Here is a 24,196-nt window from a genome sequence, read left to right on the forward strand (position 1 = left end):
AGAAGTTGATGGGCAGTGCTATTTCTGTGGAATAGTTGCAAATAAGAAGGCAGACAGGTGGAGATTGCTGAAAGAAGACTGAAATTGGTGGGACAGTGCCCCATTTGCCCTAATTGAGCATCCTCCTCTGGCTACCATTGAGAGTAGACAACTGTGGTCTACATGACCTGGCCTGATAGAAAGTAGCTTTCAACAGAGCGGGGGGCAATTTCATCAGAGAAACAACATAAATCTCCCTTCCATGGGTATAGCCAAGGGGGGGGGGGGAAGTGGCAGGGAGTGGCAGCTGCCCTCCCAATCAATAAAAATACAGAGCTAACTGAGGTTCTGCCCCCCCCCCACCAGAAGGCCTGCCCACCCCCACCCCCCAAATCCTGGCTATGTCCATGCTCCCTTCTCCGATTTCATCAATACATTGCAACACGCTTCTGTTAAAAAGCTTTCGTGTTTGCACAGTTCAGTCTCAATGAATAAGGGCTCATTCAGACTTAGGGCTCATCCACACTTGCCTTTCCCCTGCTCATTCCAGGCTTTAAGGCTCTGTTTATGATTCCCCCCCTTTTTTTTTTGCTCAGGAGCTTTCCCTGTGAAAACCTGCTTTTTTAAGCTCAATTGGAGCAAACAGCAACCCACAGAAAACCTGAATTGATGTTTGCGGGCAATATATATACACACACACACACACACACACACACACACACACACACACTTGGATATGGAGCTTATAAGCTTGGGCCAGTGCCTAGAAAGAGCTGGGCAAAAGCTTAGTGTGGGTAAGCCCTTCTGCTGTCCCACTGCTTCCCCCAGGGGGAACCCGCTCTTTGCTGCTGAATAGAAGCAAACATCTGTTGGGTTTTCCAGGTACTGACGTTTGCTCCATTCCCTAGGGTTTTCCTAGGGAAAGTGGGGGGCAGGGGGAGCAACCAAAAACTGTTCAGACCTGTGTCTAGAAAGCATCGGACAAGCAGAAAATCTTTCGGATTATGGGAGTAGCCAGTAATAGGATTTTTGTTAGGGGGAGCAGCCAAATTTGTTAAGCTTTTTTTTTAGGAGATTGTCCCCTTAAGTTAAGAAATCATGGTGGGGGGGATGCCTTCTGCTAGGAGGGAGCAGAACGTCAGTTAATTGAGTACAGTGGTAACTCAGGTTACAAAAGCTTCGGGTTACAAACACTTCGGGTTACAAACTCTGCTAACCCGGACGTAGTACCTCAGTTTGCTCCAGGATGAGAACGGAAATCGAGTGGTGGCGGCGGGCGACCCCATTAGCGAAAGTGCACCTCAGGTTAAGAATGATTTTGAGTTAAGAATGGACCTCTGAAATGAATTAAGTTCATAACCCGAGGTACCACTGTACTTTTCTTGGCACAGGACACACTAATGTGGAGAGTGCCCAAAGGTAGATCTCCAGTTACTGTTACTAAAAGGGTTTTTTTAAGTGTCTTTAAAATTCAAAAGCATTGCCTCTTTCCGTAGGATTGCTGAGATATGCCATACCAAGAGCTAATACAAATAAGATTTCTTACTTTTTTAAATGAAAAAGAGGATCTGAAACATGGTAGCCTTTGTTACAAAGACAATATGGATTGGGGCTGTAGCCATAATGAGTGGTGAGGAGCAGGCCTCACAAAGAGGCCTCCTCTTTGCACTATTTCAAAAGCTTTAACCCTTGTACTTCTAGAGATTGGAAATGATACATTTTTTAATGTAAGCTGGCTATTTGAATTTTTTGTTTTGTTTTGCTGTTCCACACCAACTTACATTCAATCTGCATTTATCTAGTTTCCCTGACGGGTCCCAACGTAACGTTGTCAGTCAAGGCTCTGACCTATGTTTAAAAGACTGGGAGATCCGAGCAAATTTGTTTTTCAGAACAACATGTACACAAGGCAAGACATAACAGTTCTGGAGGATGTGTATGAAGGAATGAATATCAGATAACAACATAAGTCATGGATGAGAGAAAAAAAGACAAGAAGATGAAGGCATGACGAAAACTTAAAAAGCTAGTGTGAATAATGGTGAGCAGCATAGAGGGTTTCTATTTTTATTTTTAAAATGCTGTTGCATGTGTGGCTTTGCAAAGGCATTGGCTCTTGTTTTGCAAAGCAGAAATCAAAGTGTTATATGCACCAAGCAGATGACCGTAAAATGAGAGATGCAGCAAAAACACGGTAACCCTCCAAGTATTGCTGAAAGATGTAAAAACCCGATGCATTTTACAGTCTCAACATGGTGTATATAAGTTCTGGCAGTGATGCACGGATGAGAGGCATTGAAAAGCAATGCCCGTCACAAACGTTTCTTTTCAAGGGCGAATGCTGGCAAGCAATTGTGGCTTGATGGAGGAAGCTTAGCATTGGATGGAATGTCAAAATAAAAATTTGGAAAGCATGTTTGAGAAAGAAGCATATATGCACCATGGCATCAGCCAACGACCATAAAATGCAAAAAGGTGATGGGAGTGTGATATGGGGTGGAAAAAAAACAAACCTTGGAGAAATATCGCATCCTTGCTGCATAAAGGCACCCAGGGAAAACCAAAGGCTGTTAAATATTCCAAACTCATTTGGAGGGTCAGGAGGGTTCTGAGGGTCTCGTGGTTCTTCCTGGTTGTCCTCCAAATGCCACTCGTAAGGGCTGAATCTGCTGACTAGGAACAGAACCACGCTGACTCCAATGTAAGCAAAGACTATACACATCCAAATTTCATAGGCCAAAGGATCCAGGAAGGAGAAGACCCCCGGTTTAGACTTTTGGGGCTTCTTGATCATGATGGAAATGCCCAGGCTCATAAATGGCTTGGAAAAGTCTATGACTTCTTCTCGGACCAAAGTTATAGTCAGCGGGGCAACTGCAATGTCTGCTCTCTGAAAAGACAACACACAGAAAAGAGAAGAGAGAATTACAGCCAGGTATCCCTGCCATCTTTGCATAAAAACAAAAGGCATTTATTTAGAACAGCCTTTCTGCTAACATGGCGACCTCCAATTCCTATCACCCTCAGCCAAAACCTATGGAGGGAACCATGGAGGCAAAGGCTGGATGGCTTTAAGTGAGGATTAGATGCACTCATGGAGGATAAAGCCAGCAGTGGTTAATGGCTACAACTGCTATGCTCCTTCAGCAGTATTGGAGGCAGTGTGTACCTGAATACCAGTTCTTAGAAATTGCAAGATGGGAGGGTGCTGTTGCACTCATGTCATAAGAGCCCATCTATTCCCGCATGCTGTTCTTACTCTGGAAGCAGCACCTGAGCACAATAGTTCTCTCCCCACTTGACTCCTAACTATGTAGGTAGAACGTAGCCATTGTGGTCTGTGGCCAGCGAGAGCTTTATCTCCCATGAATTTGTCTAATCCTCTTTAAAAGCCACCCAAGCCAACACCTCACACATATTATATCTCAGTAGTTCTTAGGTAATTTATACCCTTCATGATTCCTTACATTGCTTCACATACAGTACTTCAGTGATCCCCAAGACAGAGCTATAATAATCAGTACAAGAGCCCATATGTTTTGAAAGTGTGGAAAGCTTATTCTGCCCCCACTCTTCTAGCATCTAGGAATCCCCCAGTCATTGCTCAAACATCTTCAAGCCAATCTTTGGAGCACAAAGGCTAGAAACAAAAAAAAAAAAAAAAAGAATCAGGAAGTTTGTGTTCTGTGGTTAATGCTATCTCCTGTTATCGCCCTGCACTTTTGCAGAATGCATACAGCCTATTGCCTTTTTTCCTTTCTTAGTTTTGGTGGGTCACCATTTTAGGTGTTTGGCACCAAGTCAAGTTCTGGCATTCTGATCCACCCCAGCCCCCCTAAAACACACACACATGCAACCCAGTAATGTCTGGGCGAGGGCCCACAATGTAGTGAAGACCCATAGGCAAAATGGTCCAGTGCTTTCAACTGATAGTAGAAACAGACCCCAAGAGGCAAAGTCTCAAAAATAGGGTAAAAATGAGGTTATGCATGACTCTGACACAGATTTGATATTGAAACAATTGTTCAAAAGATGTCAAAGGAGGTGAGAACTCACTAGGGAAGAGGATCTGTCCCCAAATTGAAATAGCTTATAAAAAAAGGATGAATGCTTTCTGCCAAGGTAATCAAGATAGCCAGGTCTTTGCACAAAGACATGAACCTACATTTTTAATGCTATGAACAGTGCCAGGGGTGGGGGTGGCAGGAGGGAGCTGGGAAGTTTCATTTCAGAAACTGAGTCCAGGCTCAGTTTAACCTGTGCTCTATACACTTAATAAATGTACAAACACAGCCTTCCTCAACCTGGTGACCTCCTGATGATTTTGGACTACAGCTCCCGTTGTCCTTGAGGCCCTGCTGGCTGGGGATAATGGTCTGAAGGAAAGTGAGGCCACCCCATTGCTGACACTAAGCGGTGCCTTGGGTTCCATGACTGAAGAAAGGGAAGGTATAAAATAAATAAAAGGTAATAAAATAAATGGGGGGGGGTACTTTATGCAAAAGGTGGGTTTTGAACAAAGTACAGTGGTACCTCGGGTTACATATGCTTCAGGTTACACACGCTTCAGGTTACACACTCCGCTAACCCAGAAATAGTGCTTCAGGTTAAGAACTTTGCTTCAGGATAAGAACAGAAATCGGGCTCCGGCGGCACAGCGGCAGCAGGAGGCCCCATTAGCTAAAGTGGTGCTTCAGGTTAAGAACAGACCTCCGGAACGAATTAAGTACTTAACCCGAGGTACCACTGTAACAGGGATTTAAAGGGAAACACATAGCTGTTCATCATGATGCCTAGATGGCGCTTCCATGTTTAAATGCAGTATACCACTGAATGGCTCTTGCTAGGGAGCAACAGCAGGAAGAGAAGGCTGCTGTCTTCAAGATATGCTTGAAGGCTTCCCATTGGCCACTGTGGGAAACAAGGCAATGGACTAGATGGAACTCTTCTTATGTTCTTAATTAGGGCTCATCTGGCAAATCATGGACTGTCTGGCCATTCCATTGTATCAGCAGGGAAGGACATATTCGCGCCTTTAGGTTGTTTCAGACGTATGCAAGAGCAACTTCTGGGGAAAGAGACACAAATTTCCAGCTTTGCTCTGTGAGGGATGCACACTGCTGCAGTGCTCACGCCACTAAGGCAGCATCAGAAGAAGCCGCAATGTGGATACGCATCATCTAGACTGCCTGGCCAGCTTCGAAAGAGCCACTTGTCTGCTGTGACAGCTTAAGCACACAGTGGACAAACACAAGCCAAAATAATGAATTATGCAACCGCTCAGCATGGCTGTTGCAGGAACTGACTTCACAATAGACCAGGCTTCCTTCAGATACCATTCCTTGCTCTGCTGCTGCTGCTGTTGCTGGTAGCATAGTTATTCAAAATTAATACCGTGCATACAAAATAAGGCAATCATTTTTCCAGACTAGACACACAGGGGCATTGGAGAAATGCAAAAACTCTTTGCCCTTGACTTTTCTGACAGGCTCCTAAGCTCCTGAGAGAAAGCAAAGCCATCTTTTGAATGAAAAGTGTATTTGCCATAATGAGCTGTTTTATAGGGGAGCTCATCTTCAAATGGCCTTGTGGGCATTTTATTATTAAGCCCCCTGCCCCTATGAACTGCCATATGTTTCTGCCTCTTCATTGGTGGTGGTGGGGGAAAAATGAGTGTGAATTTCATTATTCTGTGAAGAATAATGGTATGAAAAAGGTAGTGTGGAAGGAACCAAACTGCACACTCCTTTCCCCTGGCTCTGGTGCAAGTCATAGTAGATTGAGTGACGGCTGTCTTAATTTTTTTTTAAAAAAACTCTAATCCTTAAGGCCACGAGAGGCAAAGTTCAGCTTTCATTTAAATACAGAAAGCAAAGGTTCTAGTCCTTATGGGTGTGGAGATAAGCTTGGAAATGTATGGCAAAGTGTCTGCTTAAATCCAGAAGAGTAGCTGAATAATCAGAGATGAGCTCAAGTGCCCATCAACCCATCCCTTCCCCCTCTCAAGGACAAGGAGTAAGAGAATGCATTATGCAAAGTAAGCAAAAGGAAAAATGTGCCTATTTGCATAATTCATATCAAGGTTAAAGGAGTCACCTTTCCGGATTGCAGAATGTGGCAGGTTCCCTAGTATTTGTTTACCAATTTCCTGATTTATTTCCCGATTTCCTTCCTTCCTTCCTTCCTTCCTTCCTTCCTTCCTTCCTTCCTTCTCTTCTTGTCAAGGTAAAATTTTGTCTAAGCTAATGCACCCAACTTGGGGCTACAGTGGTACCTCGGGTTAAGTACTTAATTCGTTCCAGAGGTCCATTCTTAACCTGAAACTGTACTTAACCTGAAGCACCACTTTAGCTAATGGGGCCTCCCGCTAATGCCACGCCGCCACCGCACGATTTCTGTTCTCATCCTGAAGCAAAGTTCTTAACCTGAAGCACTATTTCTGGGTTAGCGGAGTCTGTAACCTGAAACGTATGTAACCTGAAGCGTATGTAACCCGAGGTACCACTGTACTTGAGTGTTGCAGACCATGGGATGATCAAGCACATTAGGAGCAAATTACATATTCGGCAGCAGAAAAAGCTGCAAATTGGGGGAAAGGGCATGATTTGCAGTAAAAAGAGTAACAGGAAGGAGGGAGCTTAATCCTCCCACCTATTATGTTTCCCTTGCAACCTCCCCCCCCATTTGTTTCCCCATGCAGTAAAAATGCATCTGGAACCTTACTTTGAGGGCAGAACAACAGCGCTGAATTATATGAAAAAAGGTACAAGGGCCAGGGGTCTTCCTTAATTAAATTCATAAGCCCTACCCTAGGCTCTCCCCATATTTTGGCCAATTCATATCCCCTATAACTTTATAATAAATAAGAGCTAAAGGAGCTGTGCTTCAGGGCTAGCTCAAGACAATTTTGCACCTGACGCAAACCAGAAAATGGTGCCCCCGTCCCTGCCAGGGAAGAAGGGGCGAGTGCAGATCTACATCAGGAGCAAGGAGGGAAGAAAGATCTACATCTGGACCTGCTGTCCCTGTAGATCTTGCACCCCGAGGCAGTCGCCTTGCCTTGCCTCAAGGGTGGACTGGCCCTGTATTTGAGTGCTGGGGAAAAGTAGCTGGAGCAACTGGCTGGCAAGGAAAAAGAGAAGCAGAAGCAATGCCAGATTCAGGCTCTGGAGGGCTCTTGGGCACAATGGGTTTCCTTGCCAAGCAGGCTTATAAGCAGTTGTCAAAACATAAAAGTTTTTAAATGTTTTAATTATATTTTAAATTGCTTTTTGTTATCAGAGGAAGGTTTGCTGGGTGCCTGGGCTCCTTTAGAAAGAAGGGCAAGATATATGTTTAATAAAATAAATAAATAAATTCAAAACCAGTCACACAAACATAAACTACATGGTTTGGAAAGTAATTTCCCTTTGGATTTCACATTTCTCCAAATTTTCAATACAGCTCTCAGCTTCACACCAAAATGTGCAAAGAAGAGAAAGAAACATATTTGAGGAAACAGTACTTTAAGAAATGTCCATATCGAGATAACCAAATTTAAATTTTTTTTTTGAGAAAAAAGGTTGTGATGAAATACATGTGTAAAGTACTTATTTAAACACATTTTTATGATAAAAAACAGATTGATGCAAAATTAGAATGGACCTGACATATGAATGAAAACATGATCAATCCACCTTTGTTCATCAGCAATGTGAAAGTCCAGATCTGCTCAGGCAGAGAAGTCTGCCTTGCTGTTTTGTTAAAAAACCACAGTATCATTGCCAGCCTTACACTCAGAGCTATTGTGCTCCCTGTGGAGAGAGGTTGAGAAGTGCAATCATGTTCACGTAACACACCCGAGGCTCTCTGCAACACATCAGAACAACAGCCTTCTGAGTTGTACTAATCCCAGAAGATCAAGGGAGATTTCTGAACTGAGACGAACTACCCTACAGAAGGCTGGCTTTTGCACGGAGATTTCGTTGTTTGCAAACTCTTTTATCATTCACTGGATGCATCTGCTGTAGGGCGACATGTAAGCAGATCCCAAACTGAAATGATATTGCCACTGTGGTCATGAGAAAAGTAGGTTAGATGTGGCTAGTGGGTGGAGAGAATCCAAGTTATGGATGCCAAATTGCACGGAGCACAGAACACCAGGGTTCAGCATTGTCAAGTCACTGCTGAGGTCCGCACCCAAGCAGGCTACCCCTCCATCAACCCTTGGAGCCCCCTGGCTCTGCCTCCTCTCCTCTTCATTGCTGCTACCTACTCACCTGCCTTTTCTGAGCAGGCAGTCTGTTAGGAGATGCAGAAGCATCACATCTACCTGTCTTCTGCTCTCCCTTAGGACAGTTTGGCAGACTGGCAAGTGAAGGAAGGGGCAGCAGTTGCAATGCCAAAGAGAAAATGGGCCTGTTGAGAATATCTTGGCCAAAACTTGGAGCTGGCACTAACTGAGCAGTTCTGGGGAAATCACTTTGTGTTGGACAATATTCAGACATCTGTCAGGGCCCAATGAAGGGGGAGGACCCCTAGTTCAGGGAATGGGAGCCTCATGCCCACAGCCCTCCACGCCTTTCTTCCCCAGGCCATACCCTCTTTGGGTTTTTGTTTTGTTTTGTTTTGCCTGCATAGAATTCTGATAATGCTTCTTGCTTTAGATGGAGGATAGAGGTGTATGTGTGTGTGTGTGTGTTTGTGTTTGTGTGTGTGTGTGTTTGTGTCTGATGTCATGGACTGAATGGACACAGGAATGGTATGAGGCACCAGCTGGGGGACCCGCAAGGGAAGATGGCTCTGAGCCTGGAGAGTGGTGGTGTGGTCAGAGGGAGAAGACTGGGGAGAGGTGTCGGAAGCTGAAGGCGTAACAGGGCTTAGTGAGCTGGGAGAGGCTGTGGCAGAGAGAAGTCCAGAATCAGAGGGAGAAGCAGAAACTGGAGAAGTGGGTGAAGAGGCAGAGATTAGCCATGGTGTTGCTCCCTCCTGCTGTGGTGAGCTCCCCTCTTGTCTTGGTCTCCCAGAACCAGAAGATGTATGAAGAGGGAGGAGCAGAGACAGGCACATTGGCAAGTCTTGCTGGGGAAGACATGGGGAAAGAGGATATCTGGACAGCTGTGGGAAGGTGGAGATCTTCAGCCACTGCATCTGCCTCATAGGGGTAAAACCTACAGAGAAGAGTTGCTGTGCTCCATTGTCAGATACAGACCTTGGCAAAGCATAAAAGTTCCCTAATCCTTACAATTTTTTCTGGCCACTGTGAGAACAGGATGCTGGACTAGATGGGACATTTGCCTCATCCAGCAGGCATTCATATGAATATAGTATATATATTTACCTGCAGCCCAGAGTGATAACCACTCTGAGAAACGCTTTACCTGACCAAAGTGCATATTACCTGCCTCAGCACTAAAATGACTAAGGCTATTTCACACATATTTATGTCCTGCTGAAGAAAGTGGGGCTTACTTTGGAGTAAACAACATGTATAACATAACACTGTTAAGTCTACTTTCTCCTCCTGGCAGCTGAGATGATTGAATGATCGCCAACCCAGATGAGGGCTGCTGATGTGCTCACAGAAGCAGGGATGGCTCCAATTTGAGTGGAGAGGAATAGCTTTTCACACCGGGCAAGAACATTTTCATCATGAAGTCTCCAGGTGTTTTACAAAATCCTTGCTGGGTGAGACTGAGCTTGTATCACTCACCTACATTTTACCGTGGGTAAAATGTCAGGCTCCTTGAGGTTAACTACATGGTCAAACATCACTCAGCAAGTCAACCGCAGAGCCAGAACATAACAGGGTGGTCTTGGCTTCCACTCCATTTCTTTAATTGCTCAAGAGCTTTTATATCTAGGAAACTCTCCCTCTTGGTTTACCTAAGCCTACCTCTCTATAATTTGAAACAATCACTTCTTGCCCTGTTTTCAATAAGGCAAAATGCTTACTCTCTCTTTCTTCTGTCTAAGTTTCCTTTAAACCTGCTAAGGTCACCTCTACATAAGGATGTCAATTCCCATGAAAACAGAAACAGGAGCAATGTTCACTTGTTTGTCTGATGGCCATAACATAAATCATTCCGGTGAATACAATTGGCATTTGCTTTCAGTCTGTAAGCAATATGTAATTGATTAAACACCCCCCTCAATATTTGTTTCCCATTATTCCACCCCATCCATTGCAATGCAATGCAATGACAAGATAACATCCATATTGTCATACTGGATGTTGGGAAGAATAATGTAGTTTTTGGTGGAAGGAGGCAGACAATGGAAACAGTTTTGCATACAACAAATACAAATATCTCTACATTATAGATATTACTTGGTTTAACCATCATGGAACCCGATGCAGGATGGTGGAATTCTTGGGAAAGGAGTAGCCGTGACAGCTATACTGGCATAATACTAATTTTTTCAGGTTCACCAAATTTGTAGCTGTCCTAAAGAAAATTTGAGTGAATGCTTGAAATGATGAAGTCACGTAATTGAGAATGGTCAATAGGTGACAGACAAAGAGACACATCATGCCCATATTTTGGACATTCACCACAGTACTGTATATCCGAAAGTGATATTTCTTACTTTCTTTGCACATTTCTGTACCTGCATACACAACTATGGAGCTTTGCCAGTATAGATGATAGAAATTGGGCCCTGCTTGGCTTTGTTGTCCATTCAATCATAAGCAAAACCACAATATATGCACAAAAGTTCAGAGGCAACTTACCCCATAGACCAGCTCACCCACCATGCCATTCCACATTTTAGTGTCAGGATCCCTTGCTCCGTATTTCCCATCGGGAACAATGGATAGTTCATATTTTATCCCAACGTGCTTTGCTATTTCATAAGCTAGATCAACACAATAGCCTTCGTATTTTTCATTTCCTCCCTTTTGGTCAGGAGATTGCTTGCGCATCACGTAGGGTGCTTCCTGTAAAATGACAGGGGGTGAAAACAAAAACCAAAGTCCTCCCCCCCCCCCCAGTTTTAATATACATCTTCTATTAAAAATGTGCCCAGAGTCTGCAGGGTGCATGTGCAGCAGAGACGGGAAAACCTGCAAATTTTGTTTTCTCTCTGTTTCTCATTTTTTCAATCTTAAGTTCAGTTCCCCATATTCCTACACCAGTTTGCAAATTCCAGTTTTTAAAGTCCTCATGAAATTAGGGTGGATTTCTTCTAAGTGCATACACATTTGTATGCAATTTTATCTAAAACACACATTATTTTATTTTTCCAAATGTATTTTTGTGTATTGTTTGCGCTAATGTATGCATCTCAATGCATGCTTTACCAAGCATACAGTTGTGTACACATTGTTTGGCTGGAGAACTGCATTGTTCTTCAAATGCAAATAGGAGAGGTCTGCCTTTAAATGGGAACTGAACCAAATTTTTCTCATCTCCCTAGTTTGCAAGTGTCCATCTTCATCTGCAGCACTATCTCAGAAATGCTGGAAGTAAGCTGAGATGGAAGAGCATAATGGGCCATGTTTGGATAATCTATTAGCTTTTACCTTGAAGAAAACCCCTTGCACACTCATCTCCCTATAAGTAGCCAATGTTGGCCTCCATCTGTCTCTAGAGACAGTGGAGTGTGCCTCTGGGGGTGAAATCAAACTGTTGCATTAGCAGCACCTAAGTGACCTCCCTGGGGTGCAAGCCTGGGCAGAATGTATGGAGGACCTGGGTTGCCCAGATGACAAGACCCACCTCTTGGCCTTGCTGATGTGGTCCAAAAGAAAGCACAGCAGTACATGTGGCACCAGCTTGGCCGCAGGAGTTGCTGGAAGGAGGCGTACAAGGCGCCACCCAACTGTCTTAGAGACTCCACTCGGATTTGTGTAGGGTTTACTCCTTAGAGGGGGTGGGAAAGACTCTCCCAGTGCAGAGCTATGGGTCTTTTTGGCACCTCCCATACTGTACAAGGCAATGGTAAAGTGTTTGGGGCTTCTTGAGGTTAGAATGGAGATAACTAAAGGAGAAGCACAACTGGTTTATACACTTTTGGTGAGAATGATCCTTTTCTAAGACTTCTATTTGCTAGTTACAAACCGGCTGCTCTGGAACTTACAAGGATGGTTGTGACCACGATGGTCCTGTTCTCGACAGAGGAAGTGTCGTTGGAGACTGTGGGGTCTACTGCTGGCACAAACCTCTCATATTCATTCCAGTAACCAGCCTGTAATTGAAGAGAACACAGCCAAATTAGCATGTTGCATTTCAACTGTGTTAATATTTCACCAGCCACTCCATGCAATCCACTGGGCCACTGTGGGGATAATGACAGCCCTGCTGATTGGCACTCCTGGTGCTTTACATAAATTAGCACAAAGCACACATGCAAAAAAAAAAAAAAACATTCAAAGGGTTTTTGTTAAAGGTACAGTATTAATTTTTTTAGGAGTGCTTTCCCTCTCTTTTTGATATGTCTTGCAATAAGGGTTGTGCATCAAGAGAACATTTGCAGATATCCATTCTTAATGTTACAGTATTTAATATGTACTTCCTCCATTCATTCAACAGCTCATCTATAGATTGGTGTGTGTGTGTGAGAGAGAGAGAGAGAGAGAGAGAGAGAGAGAGTGATATGTACTCCAATCCACTGCTTGATGTAGGGAACCTAGAGGGCATTGCAGCACATGGCTATGCAGCCTCTGCTTCAAGAGCTGCAGTGAGGCAGAACCCACCAGCCCTCTCGCTAATTGGTCCCATTGATGAACCACTCCTACCTTGAAGGCATGACTCCTAACAATCAACCAAAATCTCCCTTCCTGTAACTTAAGCTTTTTAGATCTAGGGTTTATCTACACTTTTCTTTTTGCCCTGCTCTTTCTGGGCACAGATCCTTGCTTTAAAGCTCCATGTCTGAGTGCTCTTCTTCTTTTTTTGCCCTGGAGCTTTCCCCATGAAAATCCACTCTTTAAAGCTCAGTTGGAACAAACAACGAGTGAAACATGTGGCAATTTGGGTTTTTTTTTGGGGGGGATTGCTGTTTGCTCCAAAGTGGAGAAAAGGCAAGTGTGGACAAGCCCTTAGTCTGCTGCCCTGCCCCCCCATTTTTAATAACCCTTGCTGGAAATCACAGGAGGGGAGAGTGTTGTTGTGTTCAGGTCTTGCTTGTGGGTTTCCCATGGGCATTTTGTTGGCCACTGTGATAGGTCCTGATCCAGCAGGGTCCTGATCTATACCAGACCAGTAATAAGTGGCACATGGCTTTCATCACCTGTTCACCTTAAAGGATTGCAGAGACCTACAGGTGGGGCTTTAATCTCTCTCTTTTTAAAAAATAATATTTATTGCTTTTAAACCTTACAAACAAGAAGAAAGAGAAAAGAAGAAAGAAAGAAAGAAAAAACAATGCAATACAATATATAAACAATACACCACACAACATTAACGCATTAAACTAAACAAAACAGAACAAAAAAAATTTAAAAACATACATCATACCATTTCAATGCCTTATCTTTCATTCCCTTGTTTCATTGACTTCCTCTCACCTCCCTTTTTGTATTCCACTTCTATTAATTGTTTCAGCAATTCCTTTCCATCTTTCACTATTTTCTGTCATATAAATATCTTAACTTATTTTGACCTTATTTTCCATTACTATAATATTTATGCTTAACTCCTTATAACACTTCTACTAAAGCCATATAATTTCATTCCAACATTTTTCTAACACTTATTTATTTTACCGTATTTCTATAAATAAACTTTAAACTTTTCCCAATCTTCTTCCACCGTCTCTTCTCCCTGGTCTCGGATTCTGCCAGTCATTTCCGTCAAATCCGTATAGTCCATCAACCTGGTGATCTTCTATCCGAGGCTCTTAACTCTTTTCCAGGTCCCTTCTGCAAGTCTTCTTCATATACTTTGTCTTCTGCTGATCTTGTTGTTGTTAATTTCCTTCCTTTGATGCTGAAGAGTAGGTCTCGGGGAAGCTCCAACCTAGCAATGTTTTTATTCCTTCTTGACATGTCATCCACATCTCCGTGGTTAAAACTAAAATCCAAAAGATATTTCAGGACGTGTTTCAAAATCCCTCCAAATCTGAAGGTCCCCACAACTCCAATTTCCTCCTGACCCAAGACCAGAACCCAAAGGTCAGTAAATCCCTACATGAGATGATCTATCCAACTTTCCTTCTCCAGTCCAAGCAGGGTTCCAATCTGACTTTCTCTGAATTCAATCATAGAGGGCAACAACTTGTAGTCATCAAATTGCCTCTGTAAGGCTGGGGCTCTCTCCCTCTCCATTTGTATTACTTTAGGTTCAACAACCACAACTTTCTCCCTCGCTTTCTCCACCATTTGGCATGTCAAAGTAGATTCCTGTATCGATTCCTGAATAGTTTCTGTGTAGATGTTCACTTTTTGTCCCAAATTAGTCGCTTTTTGTCCCAAAATATCAATTTTAATATTCATCACATCTGTCTTCTTGTGGAGCTGTTCCAATGACTCACTTATCTTGCCTAATGCAATCACTAAGGCTTCTTTTGTCGACATTCTCAAGCGATCCAAGGTCAATCTCACGGTTTTCTCTTGCAGCTGGAGATTCCACCAGCCCAACTCTTATAACAATTTCAAAGGCTCCCTCTAGAGGAAACAATTTCTGTTTGTATCAATCCTTTTAAGCACAGTTCAAGCAGTAAGATTAGTTTTAATTTTCAACTACTTTTACTCATTTTTAAGCACAGAAGGAGACAATGGAAACAATGTATTTCTCTTATTTAACTAACTGTCACAGTCAATGAACTTTCCCAAAAACGTCAGTCTTACTAGCAGTCCGTTTCCAGGTTCAGAGCGGTGGTGATCCAACTTTCTTCACTCTTAAACGATCCAAAAATTCCCCCCTCTTCTCCTGCCTCCAAGGGGGGTTTAATGATTTTAGCCGATGGAAGTTTAATCCTTTACATAGGACTTTCCAGGACTTTAGCTTGCAAATTCTTTGCTTCAATCTATTTACAAAAGGGGAAGGCAGACTTCCTGTTTGAAACCTCCCCATTTCGGTGCCAAATTAAGACGTTTAAAAATCCAATTTTCCGCTCTACTCATGGGTAGGTGTTTAGAATCAAATTGTCCACAGGAAAAAGTCAGCGCTCTCTGGCAACAGCAATGCGGCTTCACTTCGTGAAAGAAGCAGTCAATTCGAAGCACCGCGCCGCTCACCCCACATCGCTCCGGATCCCCGAAACTGGGTCTCCCCGCGAGTAGGGGAGGCGCAAAAGGTGCCGGCCGAATCCCACGTTCACAGGCTTCTCCTGCCTGCGATTTTTAATGGGTCTCCGCCTTTGCCGTGGCGGCCAGACCCTGAATTCCACGGAGCAAATTCCTCCCGATCAGAGGAATTCCGCCATTGCCGGAGGCGCTAACCCAGAAGTTCTTCAGTTGGGGCTTTAATCTCATTCATTTTATTTCACAAATTTATAAACTGCTTTCTAGCCTAGGCCATCAAAGCAGTGTAGAACAAGATTAAACTAACATAAAATACAAAACCAAACACATTTCCGAATACAATTAAAACCATTCCTACAAACCACAAAAGCAAAAAAAACAATTGATTATTTCATAAATAACAGGATCACACTTCATGGAAAGCCTTCTCAAACAAAAACAGCTTCAGTGGGCACCTAAGCACCACAACACTGGGTACTTGTCTAAATTCAGCTAGCAACTGATTCCAGGCGGCTAGAGAGTCAACCCTAAAATCCTGGAATCTAGTATAAAGTAAATGCACCTCAAGGGCATGTGGCACTCAGTCATATCCCATCTGAAGAGGCCAGACACCAAGGAAAGGTGAGGTAACTGATCCCACATTGTTGTCAGAGGCAGTATAGCCTGAATATCAGTTGCTGGGAATCATAGAACCATAGTAATGTAGAGTTGGAAGCCGTCCCAAGGGCCATCTAGTCCAACCCCCTCTCCAATGTAGCCATAAGTGCGGAGAGCACTGTTGCTCTCAGATCCTGCTTTGGGGCTTCCTATAGGCACCTGAGGCTCTTCTTACATTCTTATATGCTATTTATTGCTTTTAATGGTTTTATGCATATTATATATTGTTGTAAGATTTGTAAGTTTATAAAGGAAAACTGGTATATGATGTTTTTAAAAATAATTAACAAAATAAAAAGGAAGCAACTCCACAAGTCTGAAGTCTGCTTGTGCCCAATGGCTCTATTAAAATATTTCTGTTTTTCAACTGATCTTCTATTTTAAACTCATGATAGAAGCAGGGCTGAGCTGGGAGAGTAAATACACATTTACCCATGTGTGGCTTACCTTCCGTGGTCCTCCAGGTCTCATTTCATAAACATCAATTGTATAATTAGTTCTACGTCCGTAGGTGTCAAATTGGATATTTCCTGTCATTCCTTGCACTTGAACCTTAGCAATGATAAATCACAACATACTGTCATTGAAAGGAATAAGATGCCCACAGATCTGAAATAATTGCAATCTACTGGACATGCTTTCACTCCAGCACCCAATCTTCCGAAGAGGAATTTATTGCTTCTGGGGTGGTACAACCACAACACATTTGCCCCTTCAATGGCCACAGTTCCCTGGGAACTTAACACCCCCACAACAATTCCATCAAAATGAATGGACACAGATGCACACAGATATAGTCTCACATAACCAACGTTTGCTCTGTGAATAAAAAGGTAAAGGTAAAGGACCCCTGATAGTTAAGTCCAGTCGTGGACGACTCTGGGGTTGCGGTGCTCATCTTGCTTTGCTGGCCGAGGGAGCCGGCGTACAGCTTCCGGGTCATGTGGCCAGCACGACTAAGCCGCTTCTGGCGAACCAGAGCAGCGCACGGAAATGCTATTTACCTTCCCACCAGAGTGGTACCTATTTATCTACTTGCACTTTGACGTGCTTTCGAACTGCTAGGTTGTCAGGAGCAGGGACCGAGCAACGGGAGCTCACCCCGTTGCGGGGATTCAAACCTCTGCCTTCCGATTGGCAAGCCCAAGGCTCAGTGGTTTACACCACAGCGCCACCAGCGTCCTGTGCTCTGTGAATAGTAAACAATAATAACTTCCTGTCTCTCTTGCAGACTTGTCTACTTGGAACTGCCATCCAGAGCATCTACATTAGGGGGAGCTGATGTGGTGCCAGTGGCGTAGCGTGGGTTGTCAGCACCCGGGGCAAGGCAAGTAATTTGTGCCCCCTAACCCGTGGATTTGCGCCCCCTAACCCTACCCCTACCCCTAACCCCCAGATGTTGCGCCCGGTGCGGCCAGCCCCCCCTGCACCCCCCACGCTACGCCACTGTGTGGTGCCTTCCATATGTTGTTGGAATTCAACCCCTATCAGTCCTAGATGGTATGGCTAATGGTCAGGGATGATGAGAGTTGTACTCCTGCAATATGTGGAGGACTCCACATTGGCTACCCTTGACTTAAGCAATGCTGACCTAGGATGTTGCCTTCTGCTGAATCAGACCAATTGGTCCATCTAGCTCATTATTCTCTACAGCAACCAATGGGCAGTGGTTCTCAGTTGCTGGGGAAACATGAGTGGGAGAGTAAAGTTGTCCTAATATTCTGCTTGCAGGTTTCACATAGGCACCTGGTTGGCTATTGTCAGGGCCTTTTGAGTGCAAAGTAGGTACTTCAAGATGTGACCCTTTTCTACAACACAGGTACAACCTCTCTTGCTTCTTTCAACTCCCTGGTTCTTACGCTCATTTGCAGCTAAGCCTAAGTACATGCAACTGAAATAATCTTCCCCCAATCTATTCCTTCTTCCTTTCTTCCATTGTTTTCCCCATGGTGAATTTTAGCTTGTATGTTCTTCGAGGCAGGGACCTGTCTTCTTGTATTTAAATAAATACCCACATTATATATACAAAATGTCAACAAAGATGATAGTGTAGATTTTCCAGGGAATTGTGTTCAACACAGCCTGAATCATAGGAGTCAGATCCTAGGGGCGGGGGTCCCTTCATGCCCCCCTTAATTTTTTTGAAGGGACTGGGGGTGCCAAAGTTGATGGGTATTGCCATTAAAATGGTTTCCATGCACAGCGCCATGTGCTTGCTTATGCGGGGTGGGACATACTTGGGCCCCCTTGATATTTTACTCAGGTTGGTACCCCTGGTCTGAATACAGACAACCTGTTTACATGACATTGTAAGGTATCAGGTAAAATAAAGGCAATACATTTTGCATGGCAAAGCCAGGTTGTGTACTTTACAGTTGCATGCACAGTCAAACACATTTCCCGGATCCCCTAAAGATAACCTCTGTAGCCAAATACATTAGGATTTAGGTTGGTGTCGTCATTGCTTTTGTCCTTACCATTTTCAGTGCTCTTTCTATATCAATCCCTTGGCTCCAAGGCACAGCAGGGTTTGCTAGGCAATCTCCAGCACTACCTCTCCGGGAGACATCAACACGCTGCCTTCGGAGGTACCGGAAAGCTTCTGCTATGACTAGTATGGCATCGTGGGTCAGTGCAGATGTGTACTGAAGAAGATGCAAAGGAGACAGTTTGACAAACTGCATTTTAAGCAACAGCTTCAGACCCAGTTTTGCTTCCTGTGTTCGTTTGTTTTTCAGCCTGGAGTAGTCACCCTAACTAGCCCACATCCCTGGAGATGTCAAACTTCATTTTGTAATTACATAATTGTTGACACAGGAGGAAGAAGGGGTTTACGTTTTCCTTCATATTCATGCTGGTCATTGACTGTAACAATAAAGATTTGCTATCCTTTACATTCACATTTACCGTACCTTTATATTGTCTTTCGATGACAAGCAATATTCATGGAGGCTTAACAAGAGACTAGTCCACAACAAAATAAAACCAACAACAGCAACAATAAAGTGTCATCTGTTTATGTAGATCTGCTGGGTCATCTTATTCCATATTAACTATGCCGATCTCAAGGAGATGTCTTCCTCCTGTAGCCCCTGTTTGGGAAACCCAAATGATCCCTTCCTCTCTGTCATTCTTCACCAACTCCTCCCAAAATTATTTTTGGTGCTTTTGGAAGTTGTGTCTACTAGCACTTTTCCTCCCCCTCCTTCTATAGTGTTTATTTATTTTACCACATCTTTCACCTTTCAATATGCAGTGGTTTTTGTGAGGTATTACCATCTGTTGCAATGTTATAGGGAGCTGCTTTATACTCATCCATCTACAACTGGGCATCCAACCTGCTGCCCTCCAGTTGTTTTGGATCCAACTCCCATGGTCCAGCCAGCATGTCCAATGGTTAGGAGTGATGGGAGGTGTTGCCCACAACTTCTGGAGGGCACCATGTTGTATCTATGACAGCCTTCCCCAACCTGTTGCCTTCCAGATATTTTGGGCAGGAACTCTCAGCAGCTCCAGAGCAAGAGAGTGGGCAGGTGAGCATGAGAGAGAAGGTACCAGAAGGATCAGCACAGATTGGAGGATCCAGTTCTGATCTGTGACATACCTGGACAGAGGCAAAGAGCCCACTCACCTGGCAATGGACCTAGGCTGCATGCCTGGCTGCTTTGCCCCTGCTCTTTCTCAGGGGTAGAGCACTTGTTTTGCATGCAGAAGAAGAAGAAGAGTTTGGATTTGTTATCCCGCTTTATCACTACCCTAAGGAGTCTCAAAGCAGCTAACAATCTCCTTTCCCTTCCACCCCCACAACACTCTGTGAGGTGAGTGGGGCTGAGAGACTTCAGAGAAGTGTGACTGGCCCAAGGTAACCCAGCAGCTGCATGTGGAGGAGCAGGGAAGTGAACCCGGTTCCCTGGATTACGAGACTACCGCTCTTAACCACTACACCACACTGGCTCTCAAGAAGGTCCCAGGTTCAATCCCCAGCATCTCCAGATGGGGCTGGGAATGGCCCATTAGTGAGATGCTGGAGAGCTACTGCTAGTCAGTATAGACAATACTAGCCTAGTTGGGCCAATGGTCTGACTTGGTGTAAGCAGTGCTTTTCCCCCCTAAAAAAATGTTTAGAGGTACTTTCATTTTGACTCAAGAAAACCACCATTTTATAGTTCAAATTGGGAAAAATAAATATAGTAAATGGACAAAAATACAAAGATTCACAAAATGTTTAGGGGTATGCGTCCCGCCAGAAAAAAGCACTGGGTGTAAGATAGCTTCTTATACTCCTATGCCTGTTTCCTGGGTCATAGGTTTGTTTTAACTTTTTAACTTGATGTGTGGCACAGATTCGCCAAGTAAAGTTGGAAACCACTCCCATAAAACAAAATTCAAGGCCTCATTAGGTGCAGGGTCTATTCATGACATCTTTCTGGCTATAAACCAAATATATTCTATATAACATCTCTTTCTTTCCTCTTTTTGCTTGCAGTTTTCTTCTTTTTCTTTGTTGAACAATGAGCTAGCCAATATAGGCTGTCTGATGTTAAAAGCACAGCGACCATGAATTACATCTCTCTGGACTGTATTTTCTATTAACTGAAATATGTAGCCAGCAATATATCTGTTTATTTTTTTTCCTTAGGAAAACAATGAAAACACACCACTTTCACTGCTTTCTCATACGGTTCAGAATTACCGTTCTTATTGAGGTTATAAATCTGATAAACATTCCTGTTCGTAGGAAGGGTAAGATCTCTAAATGATTATTATTTTTTTGCCAGTGAATTGAATTTATTTCAGAGAAAGACTTAAAAAAGAAAAGAAAACCCAACTCTTCAAAATTAGAGATTTGCCTATATTTTGAATATATTGCTTTCTGTGGTCGGCATTCTATTTCTTTGTAGCTGAATATTCAGAGTTGACAAAATTAGCTGGAGACTCCCCATGTGATTTAGAACCCTGATTATGCAGGATTCTAAATTGTGCAGAGAACCTCTGTGGCTACTGCAGTAGCTTCTCGGCGGCTGGGGAAGAGCCACTGGGCTGGGTTCCCAGCTGGTGGGTTGCTGTTGCTCGATGGCAGGGACAGAAGCAAGGCAGGGGAGGGTGGCATGGTGCAAAGTCACTGCACCAGTTTCCCGACTGCCTCAGCCCTCTCCCTCCCAGTAAGTAACACTGACCTTCCTTCTGGAAGGCTAGTGTAGCAACTCCACCCCACATGAGAAGTGGATTCTCTCCAGAATGTCTCTCCACTCAGAAACATGCTTTCTGACTTATGAGTGCTGGAAAAATGGGGATGGTGGGGGTGGGGGAGTCCGAATAGGGCTCATATAGTCTTCTTTTCAGGAGATGCCAATGGCTGCCACCAGACCTTGTGACAGCAAATTCTATTAATTAATTAATGGGGCCACCATCTCAAAGCCTGGTAAGCAAGGCACTGGGCTTTGGGAAAGAGGAATGAGGCTCTGACAGGGTCCTATAGCTCCCTGTCTCTTCCCCAAAGCTGAGTTAGAGCTTTCCCAGTTTTGGGACGGAGGTAGGAGGGCTCTAGGACCCAGCCAAATCCTCACGCCTCCTTCTCAAAGGTGGGCACCTCCTTAACTGCCTTTGGGAAGGTAGTCTGAGGACAGGAGGTGGTGCCAAGATTTGGCCTCACACAGGGTGACATAGTACCAAGTCCCCCCCATGCTGATATCTAGAATGTAGGCACTTGAATGCTGTGTTTTCTTTGTCTGTTCAGAATTTACTAACTCTGAGTCCAAGTGTTAGAGTGGGGATTACTGATTGTGTAGATGCAGAAATGCTATTCACGTTTATCCAAAGACATGGCTTTGAAACCCATGAAAACTCAGACATTACAGCAAGTTGTGCTTTAACAAACATTTTCCTCTGTAGCCAAGAAGGGAAGGGGAGACAAAGAGAGAAAGTACTTGAGCTTAAGCACATTCCTGCTCCATAAAACTATGGTTTGAACCAGGAATGTTACATGTGGATGTGGGGAGGGACTGAGGCTTAATTTGTGCAACAAGTCACGTTTGGTTTGAACCATGCTCGATTTGAAACATTATTTATTCAACAAACCATGAGTTATTTCATGGATGAATGAACCAGCCATGGCTTATATCCAGCTAGTCTTGCATGACCAACATCTATGGTGGGTGACCTATCAAACCATGATTAAACAAGGGTGTTGGATTCAGACACCATATCATAACATAGTTAAAACAAATAATGGTTTGTGAGCTATCAACAACCCATGGCTTTGCTTTATGTTTGTTGGTAGACAATAAACAATAGTCTGCTGGGCTAGGTTTACACAATCAGAATAACCATAGTTTGGCTAAACAAACCATAGCTTAGCATTATGTATGAACCAGAGAAGAGGGAGAAGCAGGAACATACAGAGAAAGAAGAATGTGTATGATTTTAATAGCATGGCTGAAGCTAAGGTTGAAGGTGGGTTCTGAAAAAGTTGACGACTACTGTGCTACAACATACCAACTCTGAGTTAAAGGCTAATATGAAAAGTAGTGGGTCGTAGCAAACCAAGTACTACTCAGAGTAGACCCATAGGGATTAATGGGCCTAAGTTAGCCATGTCTATTAACTTCAGTGGGTCTACTATGCATAGAACTATTATTTATTTAATTTGTATACCACCCTTCAGTCTTAGATCTCAGGGCATTTCACAGCATAAAAATACAAGATAAAAACACAAAAAATACTAAAAACAATAACAAAAAACCCACAAATCACTAACCCTCCTTCCCCCAACCCCATCCCATATTATAGGATACAACCCTATGGACACTGGGTGGCAACCTCTTAAAACATTCCCTTTATCTCCTGTTTCACTTCTACTAAACTAAATGGTGGAATGTTGTCATCAAAGCCACAGTCAAACCATACATTTAAAGCACTTTAAATAGTGATGGCTTTCCCAAAAGGATCCTGGGAGCTGCAGTTTCCTAAGGGTGCTGAGAGTTCTTAAAGGTAAAGGTAAAGGTACCCCTGCCCGTACGGGCCAGTCTTGACAGACTCTGGGGTTGTGCGCCCATCTCACTTAAGAGGCCAGGGGCCAGCGCTGTCTGGAGACACTTCCGGGTCACGTGGCCAGCATGACAAAGCTGCATCTGGCGAGCCAGAGCTGCACACGGAAACGCTGTTTACCTTCCCGCTGGTAAGCGGTCCCTATTTATCTACTTGCACCCGGAGGTGCTTTCGAACTGCTAGGTTGGCAGGCGCTGGGACCGAGCAGCGGGAGCGCACCCCGCCACAGGGATTCGAACCGCCGACCTTTCAATCGGCAAGTCCTAGGCGCTGAGGCTTTAACCCACAGCGCCACCTGCGTCCCATGCTGAGAGTTCTTAGTAGACCCCTTATTCCCTTCCTAAAGGTACCCTGGGAAGAAGAACTGCTAAACCACTCTGGGAACTTTAGCTCTGGGAGGGGAATGGGAGTCTTCTAACAACTCTCAGCACCCTTAACAAACTAGGTAAAGGTAAAGGTACACCTGCCCGTATGGGCCAGTCTTGACAGACTCTGGGGTTGTGCGCCCATCTCACTTAAGAGGCCAGGGGCCAGCGCTGTCCGGAGACACTTCCGGGTCACGTGGCCAGCATGACAAAGCTGCATCTGGCGAGCCAGAGCCGCACACGGAAATGCCGTTTACTTTCCCGCTGGTAAGCAGTCCCTATTTATCTACTTGCACCCGGAGGTGCTTTCGAACTGCTAGGTTGGCAGGCGCTGGGACCGAGCAGCGGGAGCGCACCCCGCCGCAGGGATTCGAACCGCCGACCTTTCGATCAGCAAGTCCTAGGCGCTGAGGCTTTAACCCACAGCGCCACCTGCGTCCCTTCCTTAACAAACTACAGCTCTCATAATTCTTTGGGGGAAGCCATGGCTGTATAAAGTGCTTTAAATGCATAGTGTGAATGTGGCCCAAGTTGAGGAGGCACTTGATCTATGCTCCCAGCAGCTACACAAACCCTATAACATTATTTTGCCCTAAAAAAGTCTGCCTTTGCTTAGAAGCCCATAAAGAAATAAATACATCCTCTCTGAAGAACTTTGTATTTCTAAGACAAATAGGCAATATCTGAGGGAATCAGGCTCCTGAGTTTTAAATTGCAACCCATTTCCCTAGCACGATAGTTGGTAGCCCAAATATATCTGGGAGGAGCCAATCTTTAATAAACCAACTAACTAGCTAACTAACTAACTAGCTAGCTAGCTAACTAACTAACTAACTAACTAGCTAGCTAGCTAGCTAGCTAACTAACTAACTAATGCTTCTTCTGTTTCACTTGTTTGTTTGTTTTTTGTTAGAGCTTCTTTTAAAAAGTTAAAACTAGCAAATATCACAGAACAGCTCCACCGTACAACTGAGCATTA

The 24,196-nt window shown here is 44.0% G+C and overlaps 1 protein-coding gene across 3 annotated transcripts in view; it reads right to left on the minus strand.

The window, feature by feature from the left end:
• Positions 1–24,196, minus strand: part of GRIA3 (glutamate ionotropic receptor AMPA type subunit 3) — a 210,227-nt gene that overhangs the window by 73,467 nt on the left and 112,564 nt on the right. For all 3 annotated transcript variants that reach the window (XM_079962761.1, XM_079962759.1, XM_079962760.1), the window contains 5 exons: positions 18,283–18,450; positions 16,253–16,357; positions 12,043–12,150; positions 10,694–10,900; positions 2,493–2,869 (listed from right to left, as the gene is read on the minus strand). In XM_079962761.1, the coding sequence (XP_079818887.1) occupies positions 2,493–2,869; positions 10,694–10,900; positions 12,043–12,150; positions 16,253–16,357; positions 18,283–18,450 (965 nt within the window). The remainder of the gene's footprint in view (positions 1–2,492; positions 2,870–10,693; positions 10,901–12,042; positions 12,151–16,252; positions 16,358–18,282; positions 18,451–24,196) is intronic.

The sequence above is a fragment of the Podarcis cretensis genome (genome assembly GCF_951804945.1).
Source record: "Podarcis cretensis genome assembly, chromosome: Z".
Lineage (NCBI taxonomy): Eukaryota > Metazoa > Chordata > Lepidosauria > Squamata > Lacertidae > Podarcis > Podarcis cretensis.